A 20,295-nucleotide genomic window follows, 5' to 3' on the forward strand; every position below is an offset into this window, starting at 1 on the left:
GGCCTTTGGCAAACATTAATGAAATGCCATATGAGAGATTGACAACAAGACCCTGCCTGGTAAAAGCAGTCCCTCCTCTCTGAGCTCTACATTACCTGGAGGCTGATATCCCAGGTGGAAGAATGAGATGCTTAAAGACTGAGCCAGCATTTTACAAGAAAAACAAACAAACAAAAGGTGAGACCATGGAATGGAGGAGGCCAGGCATGATCATGTGTCTCACACCCATGGAAGAAGTCAAGAAAACAACTCTAAAATTGCCACTTGATACACTGGTAATAAATAACTGGTTTCCTTTCCAACTTTAAAGCATCTTTCCTCAGGTGATTTGAAAATAACCCTTCAGAACACCTACTGAAGAGACAGAAAAACTCAAAGGTACATGGTGGAAATTAGGAGAGCAAGTGGAAGGGGAGAGTGGAACCCACAAGTAATACCTGGCTCAGAGTTAACCAAGAGATGCCAGGAAAAGCAACACTGTGGCACGGGACAGACTTTACGCAGGGCTTGATTCTGCCCTCATGCCTCCTGTTTCAAGCAAGGGAGGTGTGAGTAGTCCAGTGGATATAGCGGGACTGATTCTGTGTTGACTGTAAAGTGGTTTTCTGAACCAGATCCAAAGCACAGAGCACCTAACGAGACTGTGCCATTAGTCCCCAGCCTTACAAATATATATTGACCACACTTGGTAATAAACACCCAGTGCTTCAGATGAACTCAATGTGCAAGACTGCCAGAGCACTACCTCATTTTGCATGTAGCCAAGCTTCTTTATGAATTTGGTGAACAAAACCTGAAGTAGAACTCATCCAAATTCACCAAATTTTACCCAAGTGTCTTTTAAGCTTCAAGCCTGGTCACCAGGGAGAGCACTGAACAACAGCTATGCAAAAGGATTTTCTGATTTAACTTCAAGAATCTTTTTTCTTGAACAGAGCCTAGCAAAAGAAGGATTTAGTAGGTGAAGTTAAAGGCTGGTAAGTCTTTTAAGGCAGGGAAGGTTTCATGCAAAGGGCGTTCCAAGCCCAGTGTTGCTTAACTGGAAGCACTAATAGCTTAAGGATGGTTTAGATGTGGCTCATCAGATTTTCCTTGTGATTCAGAAAAATGATCCTGGAGATTGCAGGCTTTCATGAATTTCATAATGCCCAGACCACTGACTACTAGCGTGGAATAACTCTGTTCCTCATTTGTTGCCTTGAGAATTATATCCATTTAAATTCACTGACAGAGAGTAGAGGAAGGTTCACGAAATTGCGCAAGAGAAACCTGTTTGCTTCATCCTCACTCAAGCTGCCAAGCGAGTTTGAATTTCACTCTTTAGCGTGTATTACTACAGACATGCATCAGTGGCATGTCAGGGCTTTTAGCAAGAACAGGAAATGTTATTGTCACTTATAACACAAAGTTAACTGATCCACAGAACAACAGCAGAAATAAGCCATGGATGTCAGTTAACCAGGAGAGTTTACTCAGGCTTCAGAAAGACACACCTATGTGTATCAACTGGATTTATCCCCACCAAAGGACAGCATCAAATCATTATCATATTGTTTCACACTGATAAAGTACTCAACTTTGAGCTTTGGAGCTGTACTTTTAACCCTCGTGCCTTAAGCTCATCACACTAAAAGGTTAAATATGATGATGATGTGAATTTTTGCCAATAGAATTACACTAGTCAAAATGCAAACCCACAGGACATCAGGAAAGTGTTTTACACCAGTGTTTTACATCATTTCAGTATCCAAAAGGGATGAGCTATGTAAGCCCAGCCATGCCCACTAGGGGATTTGCAATTTGCATGAGATTTTGGCTAACACTGGAATAGTTAAATAGTAAAATGTTTAGGTACGAGGGAGTTCTCACACATTTGTGAAGAATCAGACTCTTGGATGCTTCTCCAGTTTTCAATCATATGCAGGAGGGTTTGAAACTTTGTACATATTCATGATTATCACTCAAAATTGCTCAGTGGCCCACTCTTGGCAGTGTATTTGAGCTCATGTTTTGCACAGCACCCCATGTTCAAGCTGTCACACCTATCATTTAGTTCAGATGCCACAATTCCTGCTCTTGAACTGACATACACATAATAGCATCCCAAGAGGACACTATGGGTACATACATAAACAAGAGGGAGTAAGCATTTTTGTTCCCATATGATTACTGCCAGACACGAACATATTTCCCTATTCTCTGCATGTTTTCATTAAGCACCATGCAGCAGGAGCCTACGAATAAGTCCATTATTACACAAGGAAGAAAACTGTAAAGCATTTTTAAGGTTTTTTTTCAGGAGAAACCATTAACCTGATCCTTTAAAGTCACACCATTTGGAGAAACACTACTAGATCCTTTCAATTTGTTTGCGCATGCACAAATCAAAACCCTTGTCAGACAGCCCCAGCTTCCTGGAAATGAATCCCCCTTAAAGCAAACCCCATAATCATCAAGAGCATTGTTTTTTCTTACAAAGCTTCCTGGAATTTCCGAAGCACTGTTGGGATCTCCAGGTTTCGCCGTCTCCTGAACCACTTTTCCACCAAGCGGACAGTACAGTTGCACTTCTTGGCAAGGCCTTGAATATCTGACTGCAAAAAATGGAACAGTGTTAGCAATGAGATGCATTCCGATGTCATTTTCATTTATTTCGTAGTTCACAAATCAGCTTCCCACTGTTGTAAGGTCTTAATTTAAAACTGTGACTAATATTAACTCTTTATGAGGGTTTACTTGCAGGCTTCCTGCTTTAATTTTTAAGTGATACTCACAGAAACCCAAATTTTCAAGACATAATTTGCATAAATAAAGCAGGCATGAAATATTCAGATCCACAGACCCTGCTATTATCTTTCTGGTGGCTTCTGATCATTTCAAACACTCAACTTCTATAGCTGAGCAAGAGGTTGGTCTGGAAAGGGAAGTGCCATGTATTAACCCCTGTGAACATTGTACCTAATTGTACCTATTTATAATTATTACTTTATGTTTAAATTATTTCCTCAGGCAAGACGTGGGCCTGAAATTAAGGTGACCTGAGCTCTGTTCTCAAATCCAACATCTTTCTCTGGTACAGGCAAGTCAGTTAGTCTTGCTGAGCAAAATCCAGACTGCCTTCTTTGGACACCTAAAAATAAACATGGGCTACAGCATTGCCTGGAAATGCATCTAAGCCATCTAAGTCCAACAGTCTGGTGCTCCTGCTTTATGTGTGATCTTGAAGCTGAAGCAGCTCTGTTCCATGCAGCCATGCCAGCACGTGCTAAGCACAAGGCAGTATGGCTCTTGCATATCTCGGTGCTCAGTGTGCAGCAGCCTGTGGGCTTCCTCTTTCTCCTCCATCCCCAAGTGTGAAAAGTGTGGGCTGACCTGCCCTGGGGCTGCTGTAGGAGTACAGGTACTGTTCAACTCATCCCTGGGGAAGTTCTTTCCTGGCAAGTATACAGGTATGCAAATAGCAGGTGGCAGCACCACCTCCACCAAGGTAAGTCCAGTTCAATTGGTCTCCTACCCTCAAAGGAAGCTCTGGAATGTAAGCAAAGGCAATTCAGCTATTGGGAAAAGCAGGAGTGCAAACAAGCTGGGTGTTCAGCCCATCCTGCTGGCTGGGGAGCTCTCTACTTGCTGTGCAGGAATACCAACTGCATTTTGACAGACAGTGGAGACAGTCACCAGCCAGGCCTCTGCATGCTTTCCCAGGCATGCTGCTCCCCAGGCTGGACACCTAAAGGAGGCAGCCTGAATCTTTCCCATGTACTGAGGAACATAAAAATGCTGTGCTTCCCTTCAGAGATTAATTGTCAAACTGTACTCATGCAGGAGGAAGGTATGAAACAAGAGATTGGGATACTTGCCCAGATAGAGAAGAGCTCATATGTGATGAATAGATGAATATATCTATAAGTGATGATATCAGGCAAAAGTCACAGTAAGAGAATAGTAGAGTTAGCGATAGAAAGCAAGCTTCCACATATCAATAATTCTCAATATCCCTCATTACTAGAAAGCACATACATATTTTCAAAACCAGTGTGCAATTGTTTGGTAACTGTAGGTAGGTAAGTGAATTTTGAGGCTGCATTCCCAGTGAAGTACCTGTTTCCCATCAACAATCATGCCGCCTCATTTTTGTGGATGGTAAACATTGGCTATTACATTTTAGTTGCTCCAGTTTAAAAACAAACAGCAAGGTAACAGAAAGATTGTTTTTCTTTCTCACATAAGCCAGGATTAAGTATGCAGCAACATAATGGATCAAAAGGCTTCCATGCCAGTGATCCAGTATTATTGCTTGCAATAAATATGATACCACTTTCCAACAACAGATGTAAGCTGATGTTTTCTCCAGGCAGAATGAATTAAAGACGGGACACTGATCTTCACTGGAAATATTATTAACAATCAAACCTAGAATAGCACACCAGAAAATTAAACATCTTCAACATATTTTCTGGTTGGATGCCATATAACCTTGTCAGCAGAACAGCAACACAAACCCAAATAAATTAAGTCATCTGTCAATCAGCTGGAACTCATCCCATGATGTCACTGCTGATAGCTGATTGAAACAGTAAGACTTGGGATTTTCCAAAACCAAAACTAGATTAAAAGAATGAGAATCCTTACTTGGGATGGATGTTTTGAGCACTCCCGGAAATAACTCTCTAAAACAGGATTAGGCTGTGGCTTCACACGTCTTACATTCTTTATACCTAAGGCTTTTGCTAGAGGTATAGCAATGTATCTGAAAAGACATACCATGAAAATCTTTTAGAATACAACACAGTTACATAGACCTTAGCTATTCTCAAGCCAGGATATGAAGAAAATAAATCTGAAGCAAATTAATCTGCCCTCTCTCACTGAGCTGTGAGAGAAAGGAATCTCCCTCCAGCTAAACCCAAGAGGGAACCACAGCATATTAGCAGTTATGTAAAAAAAAAAAGCAGACCCAGGGACTCAAACTTGTCATCACGAAATGCTGTACTCAAGTGAAGATCCTGATTTTTGTGTCCTTGTGTTTCCAGAGGCATATTGGAGTTAAGCAACAGTTACAGGAGAGTGAACCAAGAACAGATGCTCTCTGTGTGTGAGCTGAAAGATTGCTACTGGGATACTTTCTCCTAGAGGCAGATAGTCACTCAGCACATTGCTTCATGAGGCTACCACTGCCCAAGGTGCCGGATTTGGCTCGTGGCCTCTAACTTGTATCAAGCAGCAAATTCCCCAGACTCTGACGGCTTTTCCTCCCCTTTCATTTTCCAACACAAATTGTTGCAGAGCACACCAAAAGCTTTGCTCTTCTACTTGGGCAGGCTTCTCTAAAATAGCCCCCCTCACTCCTGCTGATATCAGCAATTGATTCCTTATTACTCACAGCAGTGGTCAGTTTTCCTCATTCATGGGCAGATTCACTGCAGGCCAGATGTGTGGACTAATTATTCACACGAGCCATTTCCAACAGCAGCACAGGGAGACACACTTGGGCAAGCCTTTACTCAGGAGACACTGAGAGTGGTTCTAAACATATGATCCAAATTACTTTTGATCTTTAACACGAATGATCTTATCTGCTTCTGTTTTAAGTATGTCCAACTTATGACATTCCAGATTTCCTCATTCTATCCTGAAATAATTATAGAAACCTACTAATCACATTCTTTAGAGGAAAAAAAGGCACAAATAAATAAGTCAAAACATTACAAATCTTAACATATTCATAGCTTTCTTCTGTGGAGCACATCTCTGCCTGTCCCATAAGATTCCAGCTGCAGAAGCAATCCATCTTTCAGTGCCGAAGCGAGGGAAAAAAGGAATCAGTATTACTAGATGTGCATAAAATGTTCACATGGAACTCTGAGATCCCTCCAGTCTGCCTAGTTCTGCTACAGCTAGACACCTGGGATCTATCAGCCTCACACAAATGTTCTGATGGAGGACTAAAGGAAGGGAGAGGTTTGGTGAGGAGGACAAATACCTTTACCTTTCCACCAGAGGAGAAAAGCAAAAGGAAGCCCAAATGGTTTTGTATTAATTGTATCTCTAGCAAATTGGTAATTGAATTATCCAGATGTTTTACAAAAGCTAGATAGAAACATTTTCCTTCTAATTGGACCACAGCCACATGTTCTTAGTGAAAATATTTCCCAATTTTTCACCTGCCCTGTTAGCTGTACTAGATTTTTCCAGCAAACCACCAACTAATGCTCCTTTACAACGTGAGAACCTTGATCTAAAGTTATGTTATTTTTTTACATATTTTTAGCATAATAAGGATTAACATCAGCATACAATTGTGTTCATGTTTCTTACCTTTCACTGAAGAACCGGATAATCAGCAATACAAAAGCATATGGAATTGTGGCATATAACTGATGTGCTTTTGGAAAGACAAGTCCATCACGGTCTACAAAATGTGCCCACGTGACATTGATGGGCATCCAGATATTTTCCCACCAGAACCAGCTGTTGAGTGTCTTCAATATGTGCGCCATGCTAAGCAAAGAAAGAGATGATACAAAATTGTTCCTGATGTATTGGAAAGAAAATGTATGAAACAAAACATATTGAACCTTGGGAAGAACAGTGGATCCCAGCTGGCAGGATATTACCTAAAGATAAGGTACAAGCAGCACATGAGGCTTGGGTCCCACAAGAACAGGCTGCCCTGGCCTGCACAGGTTGTGCTGGTATTGCAGGTCCAACTGAAGCACTCCACAGAGAGCGTGTAGGCACTATAAATTTAGATGCTCAGGTGTCCTTGACTAAAAAGACAAAAGGCTTTTGAAATCCGCCAGGGGGAAGATAATCTGCTGTCACATTTGAGTCCTTCACGCTGACTGCTTAGTACCTGGACAAAATCTTTTGCAATGATAATTTATAATCTACTATTCCAGTGCATAAAAGATACTACAGAGAACTGATCTTCCCTAGGCTCCCTTTGTAAATTAAGTGGGTAGAAGAGTGAAAAAGAAATAAGAAAGTCCAGCAGATGACTCAGTTCTGTAATAATGAAGACATTTTGCTGTTGAATTACTGCTATTTAATATACTAATGTGAATATATACCTTGATCTGATTTTGTGAACACCTGCGCACAGGGCCAAGTGTAAATACTACAGTGCACAGCAAGGTTTTGGAGGGTTTGCAGAAAATGCTGTGATTTGACTGTGACCAAATCCTAGATCAGAACAAAATGTCTAAAATTAGTCCTTGAAGGAAAGAAAGTCACTTAAACCATTTCATTCTTATAAAGTCTTATTTTTAACCTCTGCAATCTACATCATGCATTTATACACTTCTGTTATCCCTCCTTCAGTTGTGAGGACTTTACACTACAAACATGTTATATACCCTATAAAAGTATAAAATCCAGTAAAAATAGGAGTTACTATAATGTTTTCCATAATACAGAAATATGTATTTTTTTCTATAATTTCTAGGAATAACAAAATTAAACAGCTTTTCCATACTAAAGTTTCCTGTAAACCACATGAAACATGAGGAAGTAACTGGTATCACTGAACATAGTTTCCAATAAAGAAACTAAAGGAGACAGGAGAATTTCAACAAAGTCTCCTTGTAGCATCAGACACCCCAACAGAAGATCTTACAGTGATATATTTGTACATGATCAAGTGATAAGATCAAATCCTGCTGAGGCCCTTTCACAGTCAGTATGCGAGCAGGAGCCACACGGCTTTAGCTTTGCCTGCAGCCACATGCAGCTCCTGCCCATGCTGGATTAGGGCACTTGGTGCACTCACACAGCCTTCCAGGCTAGGACAGGGCTGGCTCTGAAGCCCACTTTAATCAACAGCTCAATGAGCAATCACTGTCATCTACACCAGGATGCTACCACTAAGCTGAAGCTTTGGAGCATGTCTGTGAAACAGTGACTTGTATCCATCAGAGCTGGGTTAACAGACACTGTGAATCAATGTACTGCCCCAGCACAGTAGTCAGTATTGAACTATTAATAACCCAACCATTTAATCTTTTAAAATGCCGAAAGGGGACAGTAAAAATCTGCTGAATGAATTGTGTGTATAAGAAAATGCAAAAGTAAAGGAGGGAGAAATCACAATTGCTCCTGCACTAAGACTTTATATGCCAAGTTTCAGCCTACAGCAATTTTTTACTGCTGAATTATAAACTCCTGGAAGTAGGGATTTATAATGGGGCTCCTAACAGACCCTTAACTACAGCTACCAGGCGCCATGATAATGAAGCAGGGCTTTGAAATACGACGTTTTAGGTCAGACAGAAAGGCTTGCAAACTGCCCTAGAAGACCAGGGGAGAGACTCATTACACAGTCCTGCTTCCTAATATATCTGTATTTTTAAACTCAACTGTGCATTGCAAACTATCACAAACTGTAGCTGTAATAAAAATAGGCCAGTCTATTATAACACAGTGGAAAGAACACTAACAGTTGAATTAGAGTGAGACATGTCGTAGGGATTTATAACTGAATATGCACCCAGAACACCTAACCCTAAAAGCAAAGAGTAGTGCATATTTTCATATCAGATTCTTGGGATCTCGCTAATTCATGTGTTCCTTCCAGACATGGACGTCAAGTTACCTTAAGACCTTTCAGGTCTTAAACTGGTTAATACATCTCTACTAAACCAAGATCATAAGCACATGCTTAACCCTAAAATTTAAAGGAATTATGGGATTTGGGGTCTGATCCTGAGCCCACAGATTTCAGTAGAAATCCTTCCTCACAACCACCACAGAGACTCATAGAAAGGTGGGTTCTCCAAAAGCCTTGTTCCTGTGATCGCTTGTATTTGTACCAGGTCTTGCCTGAAACACAAAGGATCAGACCATCACTGATGAACATTGTCCAAGTAATTCTTAGAAATCAGTTGACATCTGTCTGCAGCCTATTCTTATGTTTCATTACTCTTAAACTGGATCTTCACCCTACATCCAACTTACGTTTTCACTACAGCAAATCAGGCCATTCCCCAAGCAATCTTAGAGATTTCCATCTTCATAATAGCAGCTGTTCAAGTAGTTGGGATGTTCTCCTGTCTCCCTTCAGCTTCAGTTCTCACCAGGAGGTTCCTAGAGCACCTGCAAGGTGTGGAATTCACTTCAAATACATCTGGGCAGCAATGACCTGAGTATTTTGCAGTTTCTTTCTGCTCTTAAATGGCTGAAGCTGTGGCTGTGTGATTAAGTAGTTTAATCCCTCCTTAAATCATAGATATCCTGAAACATATAGGAACCCTTTAAGTACTGTTTTGTCACATACATTTTACACAAGCAAAGCTCTCTTCTCCTATACTACAAACAAGCTGCGGCCCTCTCAGCTTGCTGAGAAATATCCCACATGTTCATTGTATGTTTTTTGTGTATGGGAAGGAAGCTAACACTCAACAGAAGCCTCCATAGTGTGAGCAGGAAAGGGAAGGCAGCCACCACGCATCCTCTTCAGGAAAGGTCTGTCTTGTCGTGTCTACCACCCAGGGGCTATGAGCAGGGATGGTGAGGTAGATGGGCATTTCCTCATGTACTGCCCGAAATCTGGGTGGGAAATGGGAGAACCAGTTTCTTATCACTTGGGTGAGTGGAGTGTTTTGCAACAGGCACCTCTGAGATGTGCTGCAGCTGCAGTCCCTGGAACCCAGGTTCATTTCCTTAGCAGATCCATGTAAAACTATGACAACTTTTGTCAGGAGCTGGTTACCACACACAAGCATGTGTTCCAGTGTAACCACAAGTGGGGGTAACCAGTTCCAGGGCTGGGATCAGGCTACAGATACTGGATTTCAAAGGCAGCTGATCTTTCTAGCTTGCATAAACTCCAAAGCTGTTATTCTCTGTTCCCACACACAACTTCCAAATAGTGGACAGCAGATGCAAAGGCCCAGCTTGTCCTGGTTTGGAACCAACTCTAACAAGAACACTGAAAGTCTACCCAGCCTGAACCTCCTATTGCTAGGAGTGGTGAGCTCAGAACTTCCTTCTTTACAGCACCAAGCAAACAGGAATGGGAAATGACCACCGCTGAGTGATCCACATTTTGCCCAACCTAGGGTGAAACCCTCCTGCTTCTTCCCAAATTCCTATCCTTTCACCAGCACCACAAATGTTATTTTCACTGACAAAAATGGAATCATTGCCCTTGTGCTGAAGGGCCTGAAAGTCAGTCTGACAATCAAATACAGGTATTTTAGAAACCTGGACAGTTCCCCTGCATTTTGGAAATTCAATACTTTAAGTAAAGAAATCTCTTCCTTGCTAAGGATCTCCTCTGTTGCCTAATCTAGTTTTAAATGGGCTACTTTAAAACAGGAAAATCAGGAATGATTACTTCAGGAACTGCATCCTTTATAATTAAAGGAAAGCCTACACAGTTGGGAAGTACCAATGTGAAGTTTCTTTCAAACCTCTGTTCCTTGGATCCTTGATCTATTCCATTAAAACCCAAAATTTCAAATCTTTAATGCTGTTAAGCAAAAAAGGGCAAGTTTTGGTTTGACAAAAGTTATGTGTGGTTACATTTTGACAAACAAATTCAGGAGCTGCTTTGAAGTGGAATTTCTGGCTGCTGCAGTCTGGGGAATGAATACAAAGAAACAGAGCCAAGGCCTTTGATTGTGTCTTCCACACAAAAGCTCTCCTTTGCAAAAACTGCATTTCCAAAACCAGAACTAAGAGAAGGTGTTATCCAGGTGCGAAGGATGTGTCAAGAAGGATTTCCTATCCTTATCAGAAAACTCAGTGGACCACTAACACAAATACGAAAGTGAAAGAAACCTTCATTTCTCCAAGCATCTTACTAGACCATCTACTCAGTGTGACTCCAGTGTAGCAGGGAAAGAATGGAATCAGGAAAGAGCAAGAATAACACAATACTCCTATTTCTTTCATCACTTGGTAGAACTGGTAAAGGTGGTGCAGCAACTGTTAGGAAAAATCAAATCTCACAGATATCAGAAGAGACAGGAAAGCTATTCCAGGCTGTTAATCATCAACATTAAACCAAAGTGGTTTAAAAGAGTAAATAAGGATCAGATCCACTGTATCACAGGGTTTGGTTTTGCTTAAGACTTAGCAATATATGCAACAGCTAACACACACATTTCAAAAGGAGATTCGTGATCTGCTAAAAATAGATAGCACATTGTTTAAAGAATCCAACTGCAATCACCATCATGAGATGGGTGAAAAATATGGGACCCTCATTTTATTGCTAAAGGTATAGAACCTTCTTCCTACTGAGGAGAGCAGCAGCACTACCTAAGTCATACCTTTAAGAAAATCCCAATACTACAGAAAAGTGAGTTTTAGTAAAATCTAACACCTCCTTCCCCCTGCTATGTACAAACCCCAACTTGTGAATGGTTTAGTATCTGTGCATGTATTGACAGTTGATACTGTGCCATACAGCCGCTCCAATGTGCGGCTGCTGCCTTACCCGTCTACTGGAAATACTTAAAAGTTTGGGAACTCGCAGAATGTGACACCAGATTCACTTCTCCACCGAGTTTTTTATGCTAAAGAATTATTACTCCCTAAGGCAGTAAGACCAACCCTGCCCTGCACTGTTTTCTTCCACACAAACCCATTTATTCAGGCATCGGTTGTTATTTGTAAGTATCTGCCAGTTGAAAACATCACTTGCTCCTGCTTCTACACACTGCTTTTTGTATTTGATCAAGCAGTGTTTTGCACCTAACTGGCATAATGGGTTTGAACCATGGTTTGTGGAGGAAAGAACTGAGTGAACGATATTGGATTGATGCTACTATTTTCTTGCATCTGGTCTGTCCAGAAGTAAGAACACAGTTCAGTTGAATTCTGCAGAACCTAAGCCACAGTGTGAATGGCATCTTATCAAGCCTACACACACAACCAGTGGCAGCATGGAATAAAAGAGCTGTTGAACTTAGAGGTTCTTATGATGAAACACTGAAATACTCCATACACAAACCAGCTGAATTAAGATTGCTTTGAGACCTTTAACTTCAGATTTACTCCCCAGCTTGTGCAAATCTCAACTGTAAACAGTTTAAGTGCCTGGTTATAGGGCAATTAGAGTATTTTATTTCTTTTACTATTCTATCACATTACCTTGTAACTTGGGTCCTATATTGTAGCAGGCTGAAATAGCACTCCGAATAAATCTCAATTAAGGTGGCAAGTGAGTTTTATATTTTACCCTGTTCTCTGGGGGGGGGAAACAGAGAGCAAGACCTGCTGGAAATCATTCATTTTCTGGGTTGAAGTTACCATGCTTTCTCTACTTAAAGGTAAATCATTTTTGAGCAGCTAAAATGGTTTTAGCTGATCACAGGCAGCTGAAGAAAGTGAAATACAGTTCTCACATGGTACAGTTAAGAGTGCTTTTAAGCCTTAAAAATCTGTGACATTGAGAGAGTTGATTAAGAAGCTGTGAAATAACTCAAATATCTGCACTAATTTTGAGGTAAAAAAAATAGTTCTTTGGGGAAAAGAGAAAAAAAAGCCCTATCCAAAATACAGGTTCTTAAGAGAAGCATAAATTCCTAAATAATTTGAACAGACCTAGGACACCACCAGTTACTTCAAGAACTTATTAGTAACACTTGTCAGAATTTAAGTATGAATTTTTTCTTCAAATTATTACTACTGGGAAAAGATGCAAAAATGATCATTTTTGTAGCTTACCTAAATTTTTAAATAAAAACCTAAAGTCTAACTTAAAATGCTAAGCTATTTAACAGAGTTTTCACCAGAGTTGTGAGTCTTCTTGGTCACTTCTTTAAGACAAGTGTTAAGGGCAGAGAAGAACAGAGCAGCATTTGGGTACACAGTGACCAGGATAAGCACACTAGGAGAAGTACAACTACCCCAAACAACAGGAAGACAGCAGAATAGCAAGGAACTAGACGGAAGACCCGAAGATGCAGAGGCAAAGGTTGTTCACTTCTCCACCTGCACATGACTCAAGGTTTTAAATTGGCCCCTGGGAGGCGGTGAAAGGGATGGGGCTGGTGCATTTGTACTCTGGAAAACTGTCCTATCTGCAGCTTCTCAAAACAGTCTTCAGCTCATGTATATACAGTGGCTCAAGCTTGTATGTTAATGATCTCTCCACCACCCTGAACCAGGCATCCAACCAAGTCTGTTGTGCTCCACTGCTCTTAGTTCTCCTCCTGTTGGTTATCCCCTCTTTTGCAGTTTAACCTGCCCAGACATCCTCCACCCACAAAGCCAACCACAGGAGGAGCCAGAACAGAACTGGTATTTCATTATTTCAGCTACTGTTTGACAGCCTTTTCATGTTCTAACAAATGCAAGAGAGAGATCTTCAGCTAAAGAACCAGCATAGCCTCTTCTCCAACAGTGGCAGCCCAGCTGAAGACATGACCAAACTAGGAAGCTAGCTAAAAATAGCTATACAGTACAAAAAAAAAGAGGGGAAAACAGGAACAGGGTTCCTCCAGCTGAATGTTACAACATTACTATGAAAGAACTCTGTCTGGCAGCTTGTTTAAATGTGTTATTTATAGCACTAGCTTCTTCTGATCTTCAACAGGTAAGTCTTATAAAAAAACTGCCAGACCTAATTTCTTATAGAACATTTTTTCTTAGCATTTAGCAGAACAAAATTAGAATTAGCTTTTTCAAGGTATTCAAATGCAAAAGTGGGAGGCTTTTTTCAATCACATTTACATCATTAACTAACATTATTTCTCCTGTTAATAAATTTTCCTCCCTTCCATTTCAGAAAGCAGCGCTTTTACAAGCACTTAATAATGATACAAAAAGAAGAGCAAAACTGCTACTGTAACCTGTACTACTTTTCTCTAAAATATAAAGCAGTTCTCACAGGTTGGAATACTTAGTGGCAACACATAAAATCTCATTAGCATCCATTCCACTCTTCATCTGAAGACTATCACAATAGCTGCTTCTAATCTTCCCTTACAGAACAGGCAGTGTTAGACCAGCACATGCTAACGATGCCAAACAGAAAAGAGATGTAGGGAGGAGGGGGAAAAAAAACACCACCCCAGAACAGAAAAAAAAAGGAAAGAAAAAGGCATTCTTACCTTTATGATGTTGCAGTCCAAGAGAACATAAGCACATTAGCAGGGAAGAGGCATTACACTCACTACTTTGACAAAGGTAAACACGCCCTATCTACAAAACTCTTTCAAATTCTTCAGAGACCCACCCAGCAAAGCTGCACTTCAAGATTTCTGACTGAAGGCAATCCTGATGTCATATGGATCTACCTGCTGAAACTCGGGAGTAGCAACGCCAAGCGCCTTCCCTCTGCTTGTTTCAACACAGCAGATGAAGAAACGTTTGAGGTCACATGGTACTTGGTTGTATGATGAGAATTCATCTCAACTCCTATTGCTCCCCACACACAGGAGGATGCTGCGCCTGCTGATGGCGCACAACAGGAAAGGCCAAATGCATCACTTGACACTGACATTTTTAGATGCATTATTATATGAAGTATGGGGTTTCAAATAAAGGTAGAGAAAGGTTTCTGCTTCTATCGGCCAGCCTCAGGAACACTTCCAGCCCCAGTCATTTAAATGTTTTACAGAAAGCATTTCAGTTCCTCAGAAGACAGAAAGTGGAATTTCAAAAAAAGTCCTAAAGCAGAGGGAAACATACACTAAGTGCATGTTTGGTTAGAAACACCACACAAACGTCTATTTTCCTTAGCCCTACCTGCTTTTTTAGTTATTGTGATTCCACATGGAATGTAAGCCATTCCTCGGAGCTCTCCCCAGCTTCAAATAGTAACAGCCTTCAGAAGTGCGGGCATTACTTAGTATTCTGGTGGGCAGCACACCTTGACATTGCTCAAAAGAAAGCAGAGAACTCACTGACAAGCCAAGAGCAGAGAGCCTCTTATTAGCCCGTTCTTCCTGCTTGCAGTCAGCAAACAGCAAACCAAGAAATAGGAACAGACATGTCAAAGTTGAACCAAAGGCTCACCTCACCCAGCATACTGTGTCTGAAGGAAGCTCATAGTAGTTGGCTACAGAAGAGTGCAAGAACATAATACAGACAAAATAGCAACTGATGATACCCCCAACCTTCAGTAGTTTGGGGCTCACAGACTTCCCAAACCATAGATGGTATCTCTATAACAGTGGAGAGGGCTGGAAAATAAGGCCAGTGCAGATCTCTTTTTGAGTATGCTGAACCTCTCATCACAACCCGAAAGACAGCAATAAAAGAAGTGACCCAGGCAATATCTGGATCCTGTTCGTTTACCTCCCTTCAGAGAAGGGTTTGGATTTGTTCATATACCAATTTTTTCTCTTTTTTTTTTTTTCTTTTTGAGGCATTCTATTTTGCAGCTATGGCAAATCTTCAGTCCTTCCATAAAACTGGGAGCGGTACTCAATAAACTGATGCACCAAAGCAATATTAAACATGAAGGATTATTTCAGAAACGTAGTATTATGGCTTTGCTGTTGCTTTAAATGATCTCCATGCTTTCCCACATCTGAACCACCAGTACAAACTCAGCAGAACATTTAGGTACACTTTGCCAATTAGGAAAGCCTAGAGCAAGCTGATTCATATATCACTTGGCTAATAGGGCCAGTAATGTAGCAGGTAATTGGCAGAAACACCTGTCTTATGCCTCAATCCACGATTTCTTCACTGTCACACTAAATTACAAAAAGCACATTTATTTAACTGGAGCAAATGTGGGGCTCCTACAGAAAAGATGGGAAAAAAAAATCTATTTACATACTTTTTGAGGAGCATTCGTTAGGTAGCCTCACCACCGAGGTAGAAATCTATTACAAGATTAAAGATATTGCATAGTAAATACTAAGCTAACCATACACTCTTGATCAAAGCTGCCCACTGACCTTTCAATTATTGCTGCAATTTCATAGGACTTTGTCCTTCAGGGAATTTACATTTGAATGCTGCAAAGAAGAAAACCAGAAGCACCTCAGTCTGTACATCTCAATACGAAACAAAATTAAATAAAAATCTAAGTGTTACTACTCCTTGCACGCGGTATAGCACCTACTCAATCAGCAGTTAAATACAACTAGATAATGGAGGCATGTATTTGACACAAAGAATTATTTCACACAGCACTGGAAATTACATACAAGTTTTCAGTGGGGAAAAAACTATTAGAACAAACCAAGAAAACTTCATGCATTTACTTCCTTCCATTTTCCAGACAAATACGTACATTAAATGACAGTGAATCTACACATTGGACAAGAGCTTTCACTTGAGTTTTAAGCAGTTACATAAGAAAGATTATAGTATTAGTTAACTTTCTCAGTAGAGAAAACCCTCTTGGCAAATCTTCAAGACTGTATTAAACCTTAACACTTCCAGAATCAGAGCTGCTGCGTAGGATGGCACTTGGAGGGGAAAAAAAAAAACAAACAGAACTCAACTCATATTCCCCCTCACAAACAAAACAGAAACCTCCAAAACCTAAGGGTTTGGTTTGTTTTCTGCTGTGAAATAAAGCGAAATTAAATTCATCCAGGGAGCTGACAGATAAATGTTCTGAATATTGTCTATGAGTGCCTGGTCAGTTTTGCTAAATGGTTCTATCTCAATGACAGACAATCAAATCTCAGGCACATGTATATACAAAATAGGAATTTGCTCTATTTGATATAATAACTATAGTAATAATCTGGATTTAATAATAATCATATAATTTGGACTCTGAGTTCTCTTTTCACCACCAGTGAAGCCTATTGCTTGCCACCTGGCATTCCTTCAAGATTAAGGTAAAAGAGCTTGATATTCCTATACTTCCTGCTCCTCAAGAATCAAAAAATAACTGAAAATTAATCATTCCCAAGTCATATGTTCAAGGACATCAATACATAACTCAATCTTGCAATCTGCAGGCCTAAGGTCCTCTTCTTCACATGATTTTGTGTCTTCTCGTAATGCAGCAATTTTCCCCTACATAAAAGGGATGAAGAAGTCCATTTACAATCTCTCAAAAAGCTTTCTTCTCAATACCTTTCTAACTAGGAAGTATGACCTGATTCATAATCTTAGTTAATCTCCCCCTGTATGGGAGAGGTTCATTCTAATTAATAATGCCATCTGTCATAACTGAAGACTAAACACCTGAGTATGAACAGAGCAAGCATGAAGGTAACAAATACTTACCGTGCATGAATGTCACTGCAGGGCTAAATCAGGAACACACAATGTGAACACATAGGCTGAAATCTTCAAAATGCTTAAGTCTTTTTCAATTATTGTTTCAGAACTTGGTTCTCATGAATTTACTAAGAATTAGAAAACTCAGTTCTTTGAGAATCTGGGCCTTAATAACAAGAAGGCAGATGACTGCATAAAAAGGGGATGTCAGTAGTAATACTGGAAGGATAAAGGCAGTGGAGAGAACTGAAGGAACACACACCACTGCTGACCCAAGCTGCCATCACTTCACTAAAATGCAGAGAACAGGATTATTAACAGGCTTCAAATATGCCTTAGGAAAAAGGCTCCAGGAAAAGGCATTGGTATTACCTGGGGACTGCCTTCTAACCAATTTGTCTCACACAAGTAACTACTGAGGGATATAAATATCACAATCGTGCTCTCTTTCAAGCAGTTACAAACTCCTAGGTGCGTTCTATTTAAACACTGAACATCCAGTGTATCAATAAGCCTCCAGGGCAGCAATTAAGAATGCTTACATATCCAGAGGCACAGAGATGTATGTGATGCAGTGAAGAAGTCATCTATTCACAGTATGGTCAGCATTCTTTATGCAAAAATCCCAGTTTGATTTGGTTTTAAACTATCCTAGGTGAGAAAATGCTTTTCTTTCCTCTTGACTTAGCATCAACTTGCATGTATTTGTCAAACTCACCTTTATGGTAAGCAGAAACCCTAGAGCAATTAACATAGAACTGCAAATCTATACAAGGTACTTTCACTAAGTATGTTCTAATACATTTGAAAAGGCAAATTTATCAAGATTAACTTCAGTTGCTACCATTTATAGCAAGCAATGTGTTAAAACTAGCACGCTACTCAAAATCTTAGCAAGAACAACTGTATCTAAGGATTGACTTGTATAGTTCACCCTTTCCACTCCAAATAGAGCACTGCTAATTCACTCAAATAACACTCCTGTGTGCTATGAGTATCTTCAGATAGTCATGAGACTGATATACAAACTCTTCTGGCAGCAACACTAGAGATTTAACAATTAGTTCAACCAATTCAGTCAAAGCTTTTTAATTCCTTTCCAACAGTCCAAATAATACAGGATTAAAAAAAAAGAGATGTTTTATTGATCCTTGGGGCTGGAAGCACTGGTTTAACAACTGCATGAAAATAAATCTCAACAATTTGGAAAACTTTCACATAAGACAAATGTTGCTTGATTACACCAATGAAAGACTCTCAGAGCGTCAGCCTTTACCCATCCACGGAGAACACAAGTGCAAGATAGGAGCATTAACTTTACAAGAGTATCGTAAGTATAGAAATTCTCCATGTTGGTTTTTATTCTTGTATTACAGGATCAAAACATGTATTACAAGTCTTAAAACTAAATGGAAAGCAGTCAAAAATATTAAAGGAAACCCAGTCTGAAAAACTACACGAATGAAAGCACCTGGATTCAGCTGTAATTGCAATCAAGCTCTACAAATATTTAAGTTCAAAAATACTCTTTTTAATAAGCATATCCTGTATGTAATTTCTAGTGCTAGCTGCTTACCTCCTTAAAACCACTTACTGTATTAAGGTTGAAGGTAAACTCCTCAAAACAACTGCACAGACATAAAGGGAGACTGTGGATGTTTCAGGATAAGTCCTCAGATAGAAAACTGTCTCCAGATAGGTCACCTGCTTTGTTCTGTGTCATGCTTTCAAACAACACAAGAAAAGTTAGATATCAATATTAAAAGGTAAGACACATCAAACTCCTAGTAATAAGTGACCTACTTCTTAAGCTCTAATTTAACATTGATAATAGGTTCTGCAGCTGAATTAAACTGCTCTAGCAACTGAAGTTACAGCTCTGCCTGTACTTTTAGATAGTAAAACAAATCAAAAATCCCCAACAAAAACCATCCTATGGACTCAATAGTTTAAAACACAAATTCTTTTGCAAGGTGTTTTTGTTTTTTTTTTTTTGTGCTAGACTTTTTGAATATAGCCATAGACATATGAGCTACCTTCACTGCTCACACTCATTTTGAGTGTAATAAAGTTGACTCACATCAGTTTTAGTCCACCTCAGGTCCTACAGTTCATAAATGGTAAAATATCAACACATTAATGCATCCAGTTGCCAGATACAAACCACATTTACCCATTTTTACCACTAAAACTTTCTGAGAATTAAAACAATGGCTGAGAAGTAAAACATGTGGGAATGATCACTTCTAATAATCAACCAGGCACACAATCAACTTCATGCCTGTAAGAATTAAATACAGTTGGGCTGTCGTTGGATTTGCTGTGCTCAGAAATCAAGTTATGGCTCCTACACTTCTTGCTAAATTCTACACAATGTTCTGAGATGTCTAAACTTTCACTTCAAGAAAGGTTTTATGGTTGCAATAATCACTGCCAAACAAGACCAGCACTTAACAAACGGAAATTACTTCCCCATCCTACCTTTCCCACCCTGCTTATCTTCGTGTCTGAGAAATACTGTTGTAATTTAGATACTTCCAGCTGGCAAAGTATAGACCAAGAAATGTTGAACATGATTATGTTCAGTGAAAACAATGAAGTTACTCAGTTAAAATAAACTGCTCAGCACAGCCTAGATTAGAAAAGAAGTAAGGATAGTGGGAAAGGATTTCACTGAAATCCTACCTGTGTTTAAAATTGTTATCTTGAGAAACTCTTGCTCAACTGCCTTGCCAAAGTCACTTCCCATGTTTGAACTGAAAAGTTCCCAAGTAGTCTAGAGTTGCATCTTTGAACACACCCAGAGGCATTTTAGTGACAGAAATGAGCAACTCAGCATGCAGAGTATAACCAAGTTGGAACAGTAAAGAGAAAACAGGCATTCTTCTGCCCTGGACTACTCAAGGGTTTAGTCTTTAACTAAAGCAACTATAAGCATGAATGGAAAAGTTTACACTCATTGATATTCTCACCCACTCCTATGCACAAAAGTTCTCTCAGGAAACCAAAGCACAACACACACAGAATATTCACATCTACATGTCAGTCAAGGGGATCACTCTTTCCTATACAACTGCCAAGTGACTACAGCTATCATCCTGAAAGAGCAAGCCTAAGGTCCAAACCTTCCCATCTGAGAAGTCATACCAT

At 39.9% G+C, this 20,295-nt stretch overlaps 1 protein-coding gene across 10 annotated transcripts in view; it reads right to left on the reverse strand.

Annotated features, from left to right (window-relative positions):
• CERS3 (ceramide synthase 3) overlaps positions 1-19,043 on the reverse strand; it is a 41,914-nt gene extending 22,871 nt beyond the window's left edge. The window contains exons 1-7 of one of the 10 annotated variants that reach the window (XM_057409752.1): positions 18,722-19,043; positions 16,862-16,938; positions 15,861-15,920; positions 14,247-14,403; positions 6,316-6,498; positions 4,630-4,747; positions 2,476-2,594 (exon numbers count right to left, since the gene is read on the reverse strand). In XM_057409752.1, the coding sequence (XP_057265735.1) occupies positions 2,476-2,594; positions 4,630-4,747; positions 6,316-6,498; positions 14,247-14,359 (533 nt within the window). In that variant the 5' untranslated portion in view covers positions 14,360-14,403; positions 15,861-15,920; positions 16,862-16,938; positions 18,722-19,043. Of the gene's footprint in view, positions 1-2,475; positions 2,595-4,629; positions 4,748-6,315; positions 6,499-7,070; positions 7,101-14,246; positions 14,404-15,860; positions 16,641-16,861; positions 18,370-18,721 lie in introns of those variants that run through there. The other 9 variants (XM_057409753.1, XM_057409749.1, XM_057409756.1 and 6 more) reach the window with 9 other exon arrangements.
• Between the last annotated feature and the right edge of the window lie 1,252 nt (positions 19,044-20,295).

This window comes from Pezoporus wallicus, unplaced genomic scaffold (genome assembly GCF_028554395.1).
Source record: "Pezoporus wallicus isolate ANWC-B61680 ecotype Strahan unplaced genomic scaffold, APGP_CSIRO_Pwel_v1 contig_13643, whole genome shotgun sequence".
Classification (NCBI taxonomy): Eukaryota; Metazoa; Chordata; class Aves; order Psittaciformes; family Psittacidae; genus Pezoporus; species Pezoporus wallicus.